The 13,309-nt window shown below is 38.6% G+C and overlaps 1 protein-coding gene across 1 annotated transcript in view; it reads right to left on the bottom strand.

Moving 5' to 3' along the window:
- Positions 1 to 1,669: 1,669 nt before the first annotated feature.
- The window catches only part of LOC123034070, a 50,279-nt gene continuing 38,639 nt past the window's right edge, over positions 1,670 to 13,309 (bottom strand). The window contains exons 16-20 of the mRNA XM_044451143.1: positions 12,731 to 12,805; positions 10,450 to 10,577; positions 5,819 to 5,954; positions 4,217 to 4,357; positions 1,670 to 2,196 (exon numbers count right to left, since the gene is read on the bottom strand). Of these exons, the coding sequence (XP_044307078.1) occupies positions 2,052 to 2,196; positions 4,217 to 4,357; positions 5,819 to 5,954; positions 10,450 to 10,577; positions 12,731 to 12,805 (625 nt within the window). The 3' untranslated portion in view covers positions 1,670 to 2,051. The remainder of the gene's footprint in view (positions 2,197 to 4,216; positions 4,358 to 5,818; positions 5,955 to 10,449; positions 10,578 to 12,730; positions 12,806 to 13,309) is intronic.

The following is a 13,309-nucleotide window of genomic DNA, read 5'->3' as shown; positions in this document are numbered from 1 at the left end:
TTGAAATTCAATCAGCACAGAAGCATGGGAACAGTGCAGAATAAAATATTTAAAAAATTGAAGTTAATTAACTGTTAAAATGCTTGGAGAATAAAAAGGTCTTTATCTGGGGCCAACAACAATACAAAGGAGGCAATGGGCACACCACCTTGGGGAGCTCTACATATACTTCATATAGATTTATGATACAGCCAGCATGGATGCCCTTCCCCATGCCTTTCTTTTAGTGTCACACAGAGGGTATGCTATTGGAGAATACTCTTGCTCTGCAAGAAAAGAAGGCAAGCACTAAGTTAGGTAGGGACCAGAAACACTGAATTGTACCCAGAAGACACCTGAAGGATTGATCACATATTCACCATCCAACTAAACTACTTCATGTTTCAAAGTACATTGTATGCATTGATTCAGTAAAATTGTCTAGACCAGTTTCAATAGTAAACACTGACTTAACTGCCCATCAGCTTTTTCAATGAACATATGGGGTGGGCCAAAAGTAGGGATACAGTACTGATTGGGTGATATATAAAATCTTAGGTGCTTGAAATGCCTGTATAGTCGAGGCTATGAGTTTTCCAGTTGCAATGTATGGCTGTGAAAGCTGGACCATAAGGATGGCTGAGTGCTGAAGAACTGAGGCCTTTGAACTGTGCTGCTGGAGAGGACTCCTGAGATTCCCTTGGACTGCAAGGCGATCAAACCAGTCAGTCCTAGAGGAGATCAACCCTGACTGCTCTTTAGAAGGCCAGATCCTGAAGATGAAACTCAAATACTTTGATCACCTAATGAGAAGGAAGGACTCAGAAAAGACCCTGATGCTGGGAACAATTGATGGCAAAAAAAGAGGACAGCAGAGAATGAGGTGGCTAGATGGAGCCACTGAAGCAGTCGGTGTGAGCTTAAGTGGACTCTGGGCGATGGTAGAGGACAGGAGAGCCTGGAGGAATCTTGTCTATGGGGTCATGATGGGTTGGATATGACTTCGCAACTAACATAACATAACCCATGTCAACAAACGTTTGTGAGATGAACTCCTTCAATTTGTCTAATGTATGAGGTCCTCCACTGACTCTATCGATACTGTATATCTACTTTTGGACTATTCTTTATACTAAGGGGAACTGAAAGAGGAAGGACCACAGATTTGAGAGGCAAGAAAACCCAGTTAGGTAGGTTTGAGCAGCTTACTCACACAACCATTCTTTAAGTGAAAGATTCTTCACAGATGGACTGATCAAAAAGATAAATCAGACATAAAAAAATTGGTTAGATTACAATCAGAGCTGTCAATAAAATGGAAGTCATTTATGTAGCTTCCAATTAGTCCTCAAGGAGGGAGACAAAGCAAAGGAACGGATCATCAGTTTGCCAAACAGGGAACAAGAAAATGAGAAGTGGTATGTGCAGACCTGCCAATAGTTATGTTAAGGCTAACGGCAAGGTATCCATCTTGTTTCTTGCACAAAGACAAGCAGAGGAAATAGAACAAGAGTGCATGTATAAAGAAGTGCTATAAGTCTCACCCAGAGTTCAAATGTTATTGCTATCCAGAAAAAACATGTTTTACTCTCTTAGGAAACCAGGCTTCCTCACAAGTCTAAGCTTTAAATCATCTGCACAAATCAGACATCATGTTTTAACTTAGTAAATAATTCATTTGTATATAGTCTTCTGCTTGGCCATTAATATTTATTTACTATATACTTTGGAGCTCAGAACAATCACTTAAAAATTATTCAGGAGAGAATCAATTAAGAGCAGCTAACAGTATATCAAAGAAAGAATACTGCAAAAAGAATTTGAAGGTTCAGTTACTGGTATAATTACTTAGCTACCCAACCTTGAAGATTTGTTCAAACAATACGAAAGGAGACAGCACAGTCCACACAAGGGTTTTTTTTTGGGGGGGGGGAAGTAGGACGAATGCATGTTCTTTTGTTCTCAGAGATGCATCCTCAGAAACCTGCTGTCCAGTGGACCCATGAAAATGGTGGAAGATGTTGAAGGCATCTCATTCAGTAAGATTAAGTTCCTGTAAACAAAAGGAAAGCCTAGCAAGATCCCTTCCCATCTGAGAGGAGAGAATGAACCTTTTCCTTCTGCTTAGGGAAACGGGCACTTAGTAACCTTTTCTCCAGAGGGCTCAAAAGAGGAGCAGAAGGTGCTGGTATTGGTTCTCTCACTAAGATGAATCTCCTGCAGGGAAAGGAAAAGACAGATGATCACTTGGTATTCTTTGAAAAGGGAATTGGTTTCAATGAAAAGCTTGGAATATTGGATGGTAATGTAGGAGAAACATAGTATCAAAAGCAAACCCAGGGAAAATATAATGGGGGACTTGTGGTGGTGAATTGGACAACTCAGTACTGCTGAGGCCAGATACCACTGAAGTTCAGTGGCAGCACCAACCATTTAGCATTTGCTGATGCCATCAACTCCTATTGCTGCAGCTGCTTTCTTCCCTTCCACCAATACTTGCCTGGTGCTGGCTGCTGTAACGCAAGGGTCCTTTGCAAAGCTTCCAACCTGACCTGACATTGGCAACCCTGAAGCTGCATGATTGTGGTCAGCAAAGACATAGGAGATGTATTCTTCTAGGGCTCTGGAGTGTTTCATATGGATGTCAGATTGTCAGTTATGTGTCCCAAGGTTCCTTGCAACTGAGAAGCTGACTTGTGACAGCACTGCAAAACCTCCTGCAAGACAATCTTGTTGTCGTCACAACCAATAGAAAGGAAGCAGGGCTGGAGCAAAGTTTGGGCCTTCTGTTCTCTCAGTGTTGGGAATAAAATAGGACAGACATTATAAAATTAGGCTTAGGGGGAAAAAACCCTTTCCATTTTTTAAATAATGTAACTGAGTTCATTCCAAACTGAACTGGAAATTTGCTCATCATAAATTACTAGCACAAGTGCTAATATTATTTTAGTAAAATGAACTAAAGCTATGGGTGGAGAACCTATGCTGGTCCCACAGACAGATTTTTGCCTCTACCAGACCATGTCAGTGGTAAGGGGGAGTGGTATGCAGGGGAAGCTGCATGTAATCTCCAATCACAAATTCAAGATTACAAGGGAATCCTTCTTCTCATCTCCTCCTCCTTAAGTCCCAGTAGCTCCAGGCCAGCAGCCAGGGCTTGTGGGGGCCCATGGAAGGTGACTAATCCTAACAAATTAGGCTCATGTGTCGGAGGTTCCCTGCCTCTAGAGTAGACATTATGAGAAATTATATTTCATCATTACAACAGAACAAGAATGACTCCCATTTAAGAGTAATATAGCAGTAGAGAAGTAACAAACAGTAGATGAGGAACAAACCTCAAACTAGTACTGCTAGGAAAAATAACTCTTATGTTTTTCATTTTTTCTGGCACTGTGCTCCTTTTTCTCACCACTACAGAAACTCAATGTGCCCATTAATAAGTTGTTTTTAAATTGTTAATTATACTACAACAGTGGTCAAATTACTCGTATCACCTATTAAATAAACCCCAGAAGCTCTGAATGCTTCTGCACATGTATGGAAACATTCAAGGCCACACTGAGAGTGGGGACTATTGAAAATGCCAAGAAATTTTAAACAAACCACAAATATGAGGATGAGATCATGCTTTTCTCAGTGTCTAGCTAAGATGACTCTACTGGAAAGTTGGTGCAGGAATAATCCTACCTGCATGAAAGAACCTCTAGATCCTACAAAGGTCTAGTGGAGCATTTGATCCTACTGTCTTTGTGGTGGTTTTATCAAGGGTCTGTAAGGTCTGGCATTATAAAAGGCCTCCTAGTACTTGGTGCAACCTGATGCTTTTGATGAACATCCACAGAGATTTGTGGTGGATTCTATCTTGCAGGCTAGTTCCTTTTTCCATAGCTGCACTTTTAAGCAGCAACGTTAAAAATAATAATGTAATACCATTACTTAAAAGAATTCAGCAAGCTAGCACCTCAGTCCTATTACCTAATGCATTCCTAAACACAAATCATCCACAATTAATCCTCTACTTGCTTAAAAATCTACTAAACCTTTGAAAAATTGTAAAAGAATGATCAAGCTGAAAATAAAAGTTCTTTCTACTTTTACAGGAATCCATGAAATGAAAATGCAATGCTAACTTCAGACTGTAGTAAGAGTGATAATAATGTTCACCATGAAGTGAAAGGAAAAACAAAATAGTAGATGCTTGTTGGCATAAAAATGACGTGTCTTCCTAGCATACCCTTTCTCTGGGATTGATTTTGATCGTTGCAGACTCCTCTCTACAGGCAAGTTGCTTATTTTGTGTTGCTTGCTGAACTCCATCTTGGGGTGATACAGCTTTATGTCCAGATCCTTAGTTGTTGGTGTTCCCCAAGCCAGCCTATGAATATAAAAATTACACTGATTTCTAAAATAATGCAGATAGGAAAATTTCAGCAGCTTTGTTTATTAAGATATAGATGAATTTACTAAAAACCTACACGTTCTAGGTCTCAGGTGCAATCCCATACGTATCTGAGACCAAGCCCAATCACTACAGTGAGAGATACTTCCAAGTAAACATTTACAGGATTAGATTCAGAATATTTCTGCATGATAAGGCAAAGTATGCAAGAAATTCATTTTATTGTTTGCATAATACTCTCATAGGTTCCAATGCAGCAATAATAATATAGTATCCTCTCTGTATATTACAGATAGGCTGGACGGGATAGTCAGCCACTAGTGGGTCAAAACAAGGATTTTTTTATGCCATTGCCTTGCCAAACTCATGGATTTTTACTGGGCACCCAACTGTCACTGATCTAGTATAGACATCATGGTAGCCCGAACAGTCAAGGGATGTGTGTGGGTTGACCGTGGGTTGTTGCTGAATCATAGGTTGTTGTTGCAACAAGGATGCTGTCTGAACTCAGCCAAGATAATAAAGCATGGTAAACAGCTCACAGTTAAGAACCCAACAACCACCCCTGGCTTTTCTTTTTTAGTGGATCATACTTAGTAAGCCATGGTTTATTAATATAGAGGGGACCAGACAACAATAACCCATGAATCAACAGCAATCCTTGGTTCAAAAATAATCATCACTCAGTCTTTTAATGTGCATAAATGTGCCCAACCTATGGAATGCGCTCCCCAGAGAGGTCCACCTGGCGCCATCGTTATTTTCTTTTTGGCACCAGGCCAAGACCTTTATATTTAAATGTCATTTTAATTGTTAATATTATTTATTGATTTTGTATCTTTGGCCAGGACGTCTCCAATTATATTGTTTTCTATGGTTAATTGTGTATTTATTGATTTATTGTTGTGAGCCGCCCTGAGGCTTCGGCAAATGGGGCGACATAGAAGTTTGCTAAATAAAATAATAAAATAAAGTAAAATAAATGTGCTGTCTGAATCAAATATTTATCTTTCATTTGTAATCTTCCTGTGTTTACCTTGTTCTTCCATCTTTTTTCTGACCAAAATAAATCGGTAAAGGTGAGAAAGGGGCTATAGACCTAGGAATTTTCCATCTGAAAGTAGTTGTGCTGTCCTCTGCTTCTTTAAATGTATCCTAATGTACATACCACAAGAAAAGGCTGATTCTGTGACTTTCAGAAAATTTGGACAAGCATAAAGCCCATCACTCCTGCTGCGCTGGTCACAAGCGGGAAGGGGGGGGGGAGCTGCTCCAAGGTGAGAGTCCCAGCTGACCTCAGAGCATGTTTCCAAGGTAGGAAATGAGGTTCTGATGTATCCATGACTGTCTAGACTGCCTGGTAGCCATAGGCTTGTATCCTAAGAATAATTAAGCTTAAACAATGCAGCATTGTCTAAAAAAATATGTTTCATTTACCTGTAAGGGAAATCTCTAGGAAGATTGATGGTAGTTTCTTCCATCACAGTGTAAGGACGGCGGGGAGGTTGTTTGTAAGGCTTCATCCAGGTAAGCAAAGTTTCAGGAAAGTTTTCAGAAGATTCTAGATTCAGATCTGGGTAACCAGGGAAAAGGAAAAGAACCTCTTAAGGTACTCAAGAATGCTTTCAAGATGTGTTAAACTTACTCAAACTCAAATAATCTTAGATGGACCTTAAACTTAACAAACTTTAACAAACTTTAACAAACCAGGTATATTCAAGGACACTAAGTTATAGTGATATAACTTGGGTGAATATAACTGACCTTGGTCAATATAAATGACCATTTTCAACAAATGATTCCAATAGAGATGAAGACTCAGAAGCTGTGTAAGTGGCAGGGCCAAATCTAGATAATAACAAGTATTGCCATTCAACCATAGCAGGCAATCTGTATTTGGCACACAAAGTCAAAATGAACAAAAACTCATACTCAGAACCCACTTTATAAAGATGTCAGTCTATCTGTATTAAGTAAGATTTCATTGATAAATTTATTCAAATTGAGCTTGACCATTTGAGATTTTAAAAAAGTATTTGAAATAAGTTAGAAGATCCCAGAGACCATCAAACAGAAGCTATCTGCTTAGATCAAGGATGACCACTTTTCAGTTTGCTGGAGAGCCATGTGTACATGCACAGAGGTACTAGTGGGGTATGTAATTTCTTTACCAGCACAATGTGGAGAATGCTTTTCTACTCATAAATAAGCAGTCCCAAGAGCAGCATGTCTATTCACAAGCTGTGTGAACTTCTGCATGTTTCCTCAGAAGTAAACAGGACAAGCCTAAGAAGTAAGCATGACTAAATCACTCAGATGCTGCTGCTTCTCCCCACAGTGAAAATCCTCTTTTCCAATAAGTAGGTAAGCAGAAATAAGAGGTATTCCCTGTGAAAGTCAAAGCATTGGCGATATCAGACTTTCCTTGCTGGAAGACCTGGAAAGGTTTGTGTAAAACAACTGGGCTAACATAAAAGTAGGTGAGGTACTTCTGGTTTTGTGGACCCACATCAGGAGTGGCTGAAGGCTTTGTTTTATACACCTTTGGACTTAAATTGTATTTGTCCTAACATGACAAATAGGAGCTGTGTGAATTGACCTCAAGAGTTATTACAACCAGAGCTATATTGTCAGTGTGGAACATCTGGATCTCATTTAGACATGATACTGGATGAACAAAAGAAATTACCTCTGCAGCTCAGCACATTGCTTGCTGAGCTAGCATGCTCATTATAAGCACACATCTGTACCATGCTTACACTTAATATACCACATGCAAGGTTACACAGAAGTTTAAGCAAGGTGCCAAGTGCATGCAGTGCTGTGTGGGCAGGTTTTCAATGCCTGCTAGACATCGCATTTAAATCTAACATGATGGTGCAGCATATGATATCCTGGATAAGAACTCACATGTTTTCAAGTAAAATGCTATACCTGACAAATATTATGACTATTTACAGCCTCAGGGAATTAAAGCTTTTTTTAACGCTTGTAATGTAAATTATTAAGATAGTTTTTGCAGGCATTAGTGAAGATGAGTAATCTACTGCTTTGTTTATTTTAAAATGCATCTTGTAGCCTAACCTTACCAATAATTACTCAACTAACCCAAGTCATCCTGCTCACATTATTAGTTTCACATGTACAAACTGTACCTACAGGTAACACAACTATACTTTATCAGTCAAATAGTTTGCATTTCTGCTTTGTGGTACAATGTTATGTAAGCATAAAAGCACTGCCAACTGAGGGAATGTTTATTTTAATTAGAAAATCTATTTTGTTGATATCACCTATTTATGGTGATTTGGAAAGGGATTGTACCAGACTTAAAATAGCCTGTACAGTAATTATATAGAATTGAAGAAAGGCCTCTGAATGGCAGGATTCACTCCATCCCAAATGCATACCTCATATGTAAACCACATGTTCAGCCTTTCTTGTCATTTAGAAGGCATCATCAAATAAACCAGGGCTAAGAGTATGCTGGCAATGAATGAATCATAATTTCAAAATGCAATTTGTCTTTTATGTAGTCTAGATTTAAGCAACAAAGAAAAGCAGAGAGCAGAATCTTGCAGAAATAAGCTTTTTTTGACCCCTCATTAGACATTTCTTTGTTCTTAACTCATGTAACATACCTCTTAGTTTATTTATTCATCCAAAAATGTAGTGCCAGGGGTGCAATCCTGCAAGGCTCGCATGCACAGAGCTGCATGTGGACCTGCTCTATATGAGTCACTAGAACTACCAACTCTTCCCCCAGGCCACCACAGCAGCCATACCTGGAGTATCTATGTAAACACAGCAGGCTGCCAGAGCTCACAGGACCATTCTCCCTTTTTCTCAATCGTGGTGGAGAGCTGGCCCACTGATATCACAGCAGAGCACCATACATTTATTAACTCATCTGGCAGATTCCACAAATGTGGTCAATCAGGAAAGAGAAGTTGGAGCCAGAGAATGAGACTAGGCTATTTAAATGGCTGGTGGCATGAGGAAAGGTGGAAGTGAAACAAAGGGATGAGCCAACAGAGAAGTGGGAGGGAAACTGCAAAGGTGAAATGAGGAGTAGGGAGGAAACATCAACAGTAGTTGGAAGAGGAAGGGGAAATGTGGAAAACAGGATAAGCCAAGGAGTCTGAACCAGAGAGAAGAAAGATGTGTCAAGAGAAATACTGATTTATATTTACAATTATTTTATTTATCTGAAGTACTTCTACCCCACTCCTTGGAGCAGCTTAGAATCAGTTAATAAAACAAGGCAGTCCCCTATTCTCAGGCTTGCAATATAAAAAATATATGACACAAAAGGGAAATAGGATGGGGAGCAAAGGAAGAAAAAGTTAAGAAAACTTTCAGCAGAACTGCTGGAAAGGCCCTGCTTACCCCCTCATTTCCTAGAGTAGGGGGCAGGGGAAAGGTCCAACTGGAGTAAGCTTGAAGGCCTGATGTTCGCTTTGCCTGCCCTTCTTTCCCATAGGGAAATGAGGTGCCCAGAACTGGACACAGTACTCAAGATGGAACCTAACTAATGCTGAATAGAAGGGAACAGAACTTCATGTGATTTGGAAGCTACACTTCTATTAATGCAGTTCAATATAGCATTAGCTTTTTTTTGCAATCATGGCACATTCTTGTTTGTAACCTGGGGACTTATACATGCAGTCCGCAGGTTACAAACAAGTTCCTGAGAAAACAGAATTTAATCTTTAAGTCAAATTATCATATAAGTTGGATCACATACAGTAGGCCATCAATGTTTGCAGGGGGTTAGGGGTGCAGGACTCCATGAAAGTGGAAAAAATGGAACCCTAACCCTAACCAAACACAACCTTTTATTCCTTGACATTTGTTTTGATCCAGATGCTCTTGATGGGGCAAACTGGCTCATTTTCTGTGCAAAAATTCATAAACTAAAAGCCAGGTCGCATTACCAGTGTGAGTATTTAAGGACATAGGAAGCTGCCTTATACTGGGACAAACCACCGGTCCATCTAGCTCAGGTTTGCCTATAGCAGGAGTGGAGTACAACAAGCTTCTGGGCCTGATGCAGACTGCAGGGCTTACTCTCTTAGCACTTCCTGCTCTGCCGACACAGCAATTAGGGTTTTAAAAAAGCCTCTGTTGGTGCCAGTGGAGTCTACACAAGGCCTAATTGCCATGGGAGGCATTTTAGAAGGGCTTGCTTCTGGAAGTAGCTCCCTCCCCACAAAGACGCTACAAACTGGCATACTCTCTCCAGGCTTTAAGATAAGGATACATTCAAGCTTTATCTGGAGATGTCAGGAACTGAACCTAGGACTTCTTGCTTGTAAAGCAGATTCTCTAAGCTCTCTGTACAGATTCCCACAATCACTGCACAACCAGCAGGGCACTTAAGTGGATGTCAGATCAGTAAGAAGCCATTCATTCTAAACTGCTCCAAATCTTCCATACTCCTCTACTACCTCAGCACTAAGGAATGCTATATAGATGGGTATCTCTTAAACCTTTTGAATTTATCTGTGAGGTTAATAGAACTGTAATGAAGGTGTCTTCTCTAAATGCCACATTATTGCAGCTTAAAGGAAAGCTCATGGAGATTATTAATTCAAGTACACCTCTTGGTGCAAGTGGGCCAACTGAACCATAGTTTTTAGGCAGACCAAGATGTGGAAAACCAACTGAGGAATTTCTTAAACAGCAAGTTACATTAATTCCTAAAATAATACAGAGAGAAGAATTCTTAAAAGTAGAAACTCTAAAAGCCAACAATGTAATTCAAAGGATCTCAGCAACAGTGCTAGAATATTAAGGTATAATCCTATCCACGTTTAAATAAAAAGGGTCCTACAAATCCCATAATGGCTGCCTGGGGATCCTGGAAGTTGTAAGACTTTTTATTATTTTGTTCTTAAGAAGTCAACTCATGGATTAAATCCCAACTATTTGTCCATTCTAAATAGGATTTCAAAGAAAACAGTTTTATCAATTGTGTAAGGAAATGGAAAGCCTTATCCACAGGTCATGCCTTATGTTTCCAAGTCCTACATTTAAAGACTAGTGTGCTGCAAAAACAAACTTACATTGCTGAGAGTTGTTAGGTGTGAAACAGTGGTTCCGAGAGCACAGCTTTTGCTTAAGTTGTTGCATCACATGCCGTTCCTCAACTTGCTGAATGTGTTCTTTCTGTTTCCTCCTCCAGGCCACAACCCTAAACAAAGGGCAATGTGACATACTGTTGAAAATTTAATTTGGATGTTTTACAGTATCATTAATTTCAAACTGTTTTTCATTTGTGACAGATGATTTATAGGCAATGTCCAGGGTGATCTTGAGATGGAAAAAAGGAAATCAAGAATGTATCCAGAACTAGGGGAAGGAGGGCATCATTTCTGAAGAAGAGAGGAATTATCCCTTTGAAAAGTGTCATAGTGCTCTCTGTACATCAAAAAAGGCATACTGTCAAACAGAATAGAAAACCTAAATGGAGCAGAATCTTCCACATAAGGCCTGCTGGTGACAATATCAGACTCCAAAAACCAATTTATTACAAGGAACATAGTAATATGTTCAAGACCAGAAAGCTCAGGGTGATCTTGAGGTAGCAAAATCAGGGAGGCTTCCAAACAAGGAAGTGTTGTAATAATTGGTGAGTTCAAATACTCCCACACTGACTAAATGAATCCATGTTCCAGGATCAACAAAGAGGTTAAATTTTCTGATGTACTGAATGAATGTGACTTAGAACAGGTCATGGAATAAACCAGAGGGAAGGTGATCCTGGATTTAATCCTAACTGGTGTCATTCAGGATCTAGTATGAGATGTAAATGTTGAACCAGTTGGAAATAGTGATCACAGTGCTATCAAAATTAATTTATGAGTGGAAAATTATCAAATAATTCCAACACAGTCATATTTGACTACAATAGAGGAAACTTCTCAAATGAAGGCAATGGAAAAAAGGAAGGCTGAATAACATTAAGGAACATTTAGTTCAGAATGAATTACATCTAAAAGATGAGGGTGAAAATGCTTTTGATTGCCCAAATGGAAATGAGGTAGAAATAGACCACAAGCATATAGTATAATATGACAGGCAGTCAAATATAACAAAAGGGAAAATGCATATGCCAGAGACATTTGGAAAGCAACATCATGAATAGCTATTTTTAAGCTAATGCTAGAAGACTCTGAGCCAAACTGGAGGAATCTGAAAGTTGAATTTTGAGGAGAACATAAATATAGTAGAAACTTGATGAAATGAACAGAACCAGGGAGGTTTAGTCATGTCTGGATGCAACTCCTATAACATGGATAAGGAATGAGTTTATTGTGTGTGGTGTGTCTTTGAATGCGAAAGTGACTGTAGTGCTGAACAAAATAGATACCTCAAAAAGAGGCAAACATATCCACTGATTCCTTTTGAGTAACAAGACCAGGGTCAAGAAAGTAATTTAGTACTTCCAATCACCACTGTGTCCAAAATGTTTAAGTTAGTCCTGAGGTAAAAAGTGAAATCAGGGAGTCATCCAAAGGAGAAAACATTGCAGTAACTTGTAACTTCAATTAGTTTTATATAATTGGGTAAATGCATGTTCTGGTCAAGAGAAAGAGATACATACTTTTAGATATTATAAACAAATGCACCCTAAGTCATGGAGCAGAGGAAACTTCTAAAACATGAGACAGTTGTTAAAAGTGAATTTGAAAGCGAAGTCCACTGGATCATCTCTCTCTAAAATGTTGGGGGGTTATTCAAAATCACAATAAAAGAGACACACCTAGTATGTATGCCACATCTTATTTGTGGGCTTCCCACAGGTAGTCACTACAGAAAAAGTATATAGGATTAGGTACATCTTTGGTCTGATCCAGCACATCTATTTTTATATTCTTATACTTGAAAAGTATAGAAATCAAAATTAATGATAATTGTGCTGTGAACTTTGCAACCCATATATAAACACTGTCAGTTATGAGAAGAAATTAGATCTTGCACAGTTTTTATTTTCACTGTCACTTATTTCACAAAAAGTTGGACTTAGAATCTTGAAAAAGAAGCTATAGATTAAAATAGGACCATAGTCTTGGAACTTTCTTCCCAAAAAACGGTGCCATAATCCATCATTGCTAAACTTTAAGAGGCATGAAGCTTTAAAAAAACTTTTACCATGCATTTTGCTCCTGATATTTGTGTGCTACTTTATTAGTTTTTATTTCTGTGCTTTTAATTAGTATACTTTGTGCCTTTTAATTAGTGGTTTAATATGCTTGTGTTTTATGTTTTAGTGTGAACCTCATCAAGCATATTGTAGGAGAAAAAGCAAGTTTTGACATTTAAAAATAAATTAGTTATCTGTACCTTATGATATCCTTTTCATGTGGAGACTCATATCCTTCATTTCCATCTTGATCATTCTTCTTTCCTGAAGGAGGCCTATGAAGAAAATTAATCATAAACACATTTAAATCAAGTCTTAAAATATCAGTGCTTTAAATAACAGCAAAAATTCCCTCTTGGGAATTTGGTTTATTTATATTAATTCATAAGCAACTCTTATTTGCAAAATGGATTGAATATAATATATAAGAAACATATTTCAATATCTTTCCCAGTTATATATGCATTATACAGTTCAGTAATTATTCTGAAGTATTATGCGTCTTCTACTTGCCTTTTAATTTAACTTGTCTTTATTTTCAAAAGCAGCTTTTTCTTGAGTGATGATTGTTGATGATCATAATTAAATTGTTTCATGCATGAACTTACTCATATTATAGAACCTTTCAGAACTTGCCAAAGTTTCAAACAATGTGAGAACCTATGTCAATGTCATGTGGTGGTTAGATTACCCAACTGGGCACACAGAAGATCAGGGTTCTAGTTCCCATTTGGCCATGAAGCTCACTGGGTAACTTTGGGTCAATCTCTCATTCTCAG

Source organism: Varanus komodoensis, unplaced genomic scaffold (genome assembly GCF_004798865.1).
Source record: "Varanus komodoensis strain SLA01 unplaced genomic scaffold, ASM479886v1 scaffold6_2, whole genome shotgun sequence".
In the NCBI taxonomy this organism is placed as follows: domain Eukaryota; kingdom Metazoa; phylum Chordata; class Lepidosauria; order Squamata; family Varanidae; genus Varanus; species Varanus komodoensis.
Note: the sequence above shows the minus strand (reverse complement) of the source record. Positions and strands in the feature narration are given on the sequence as shown.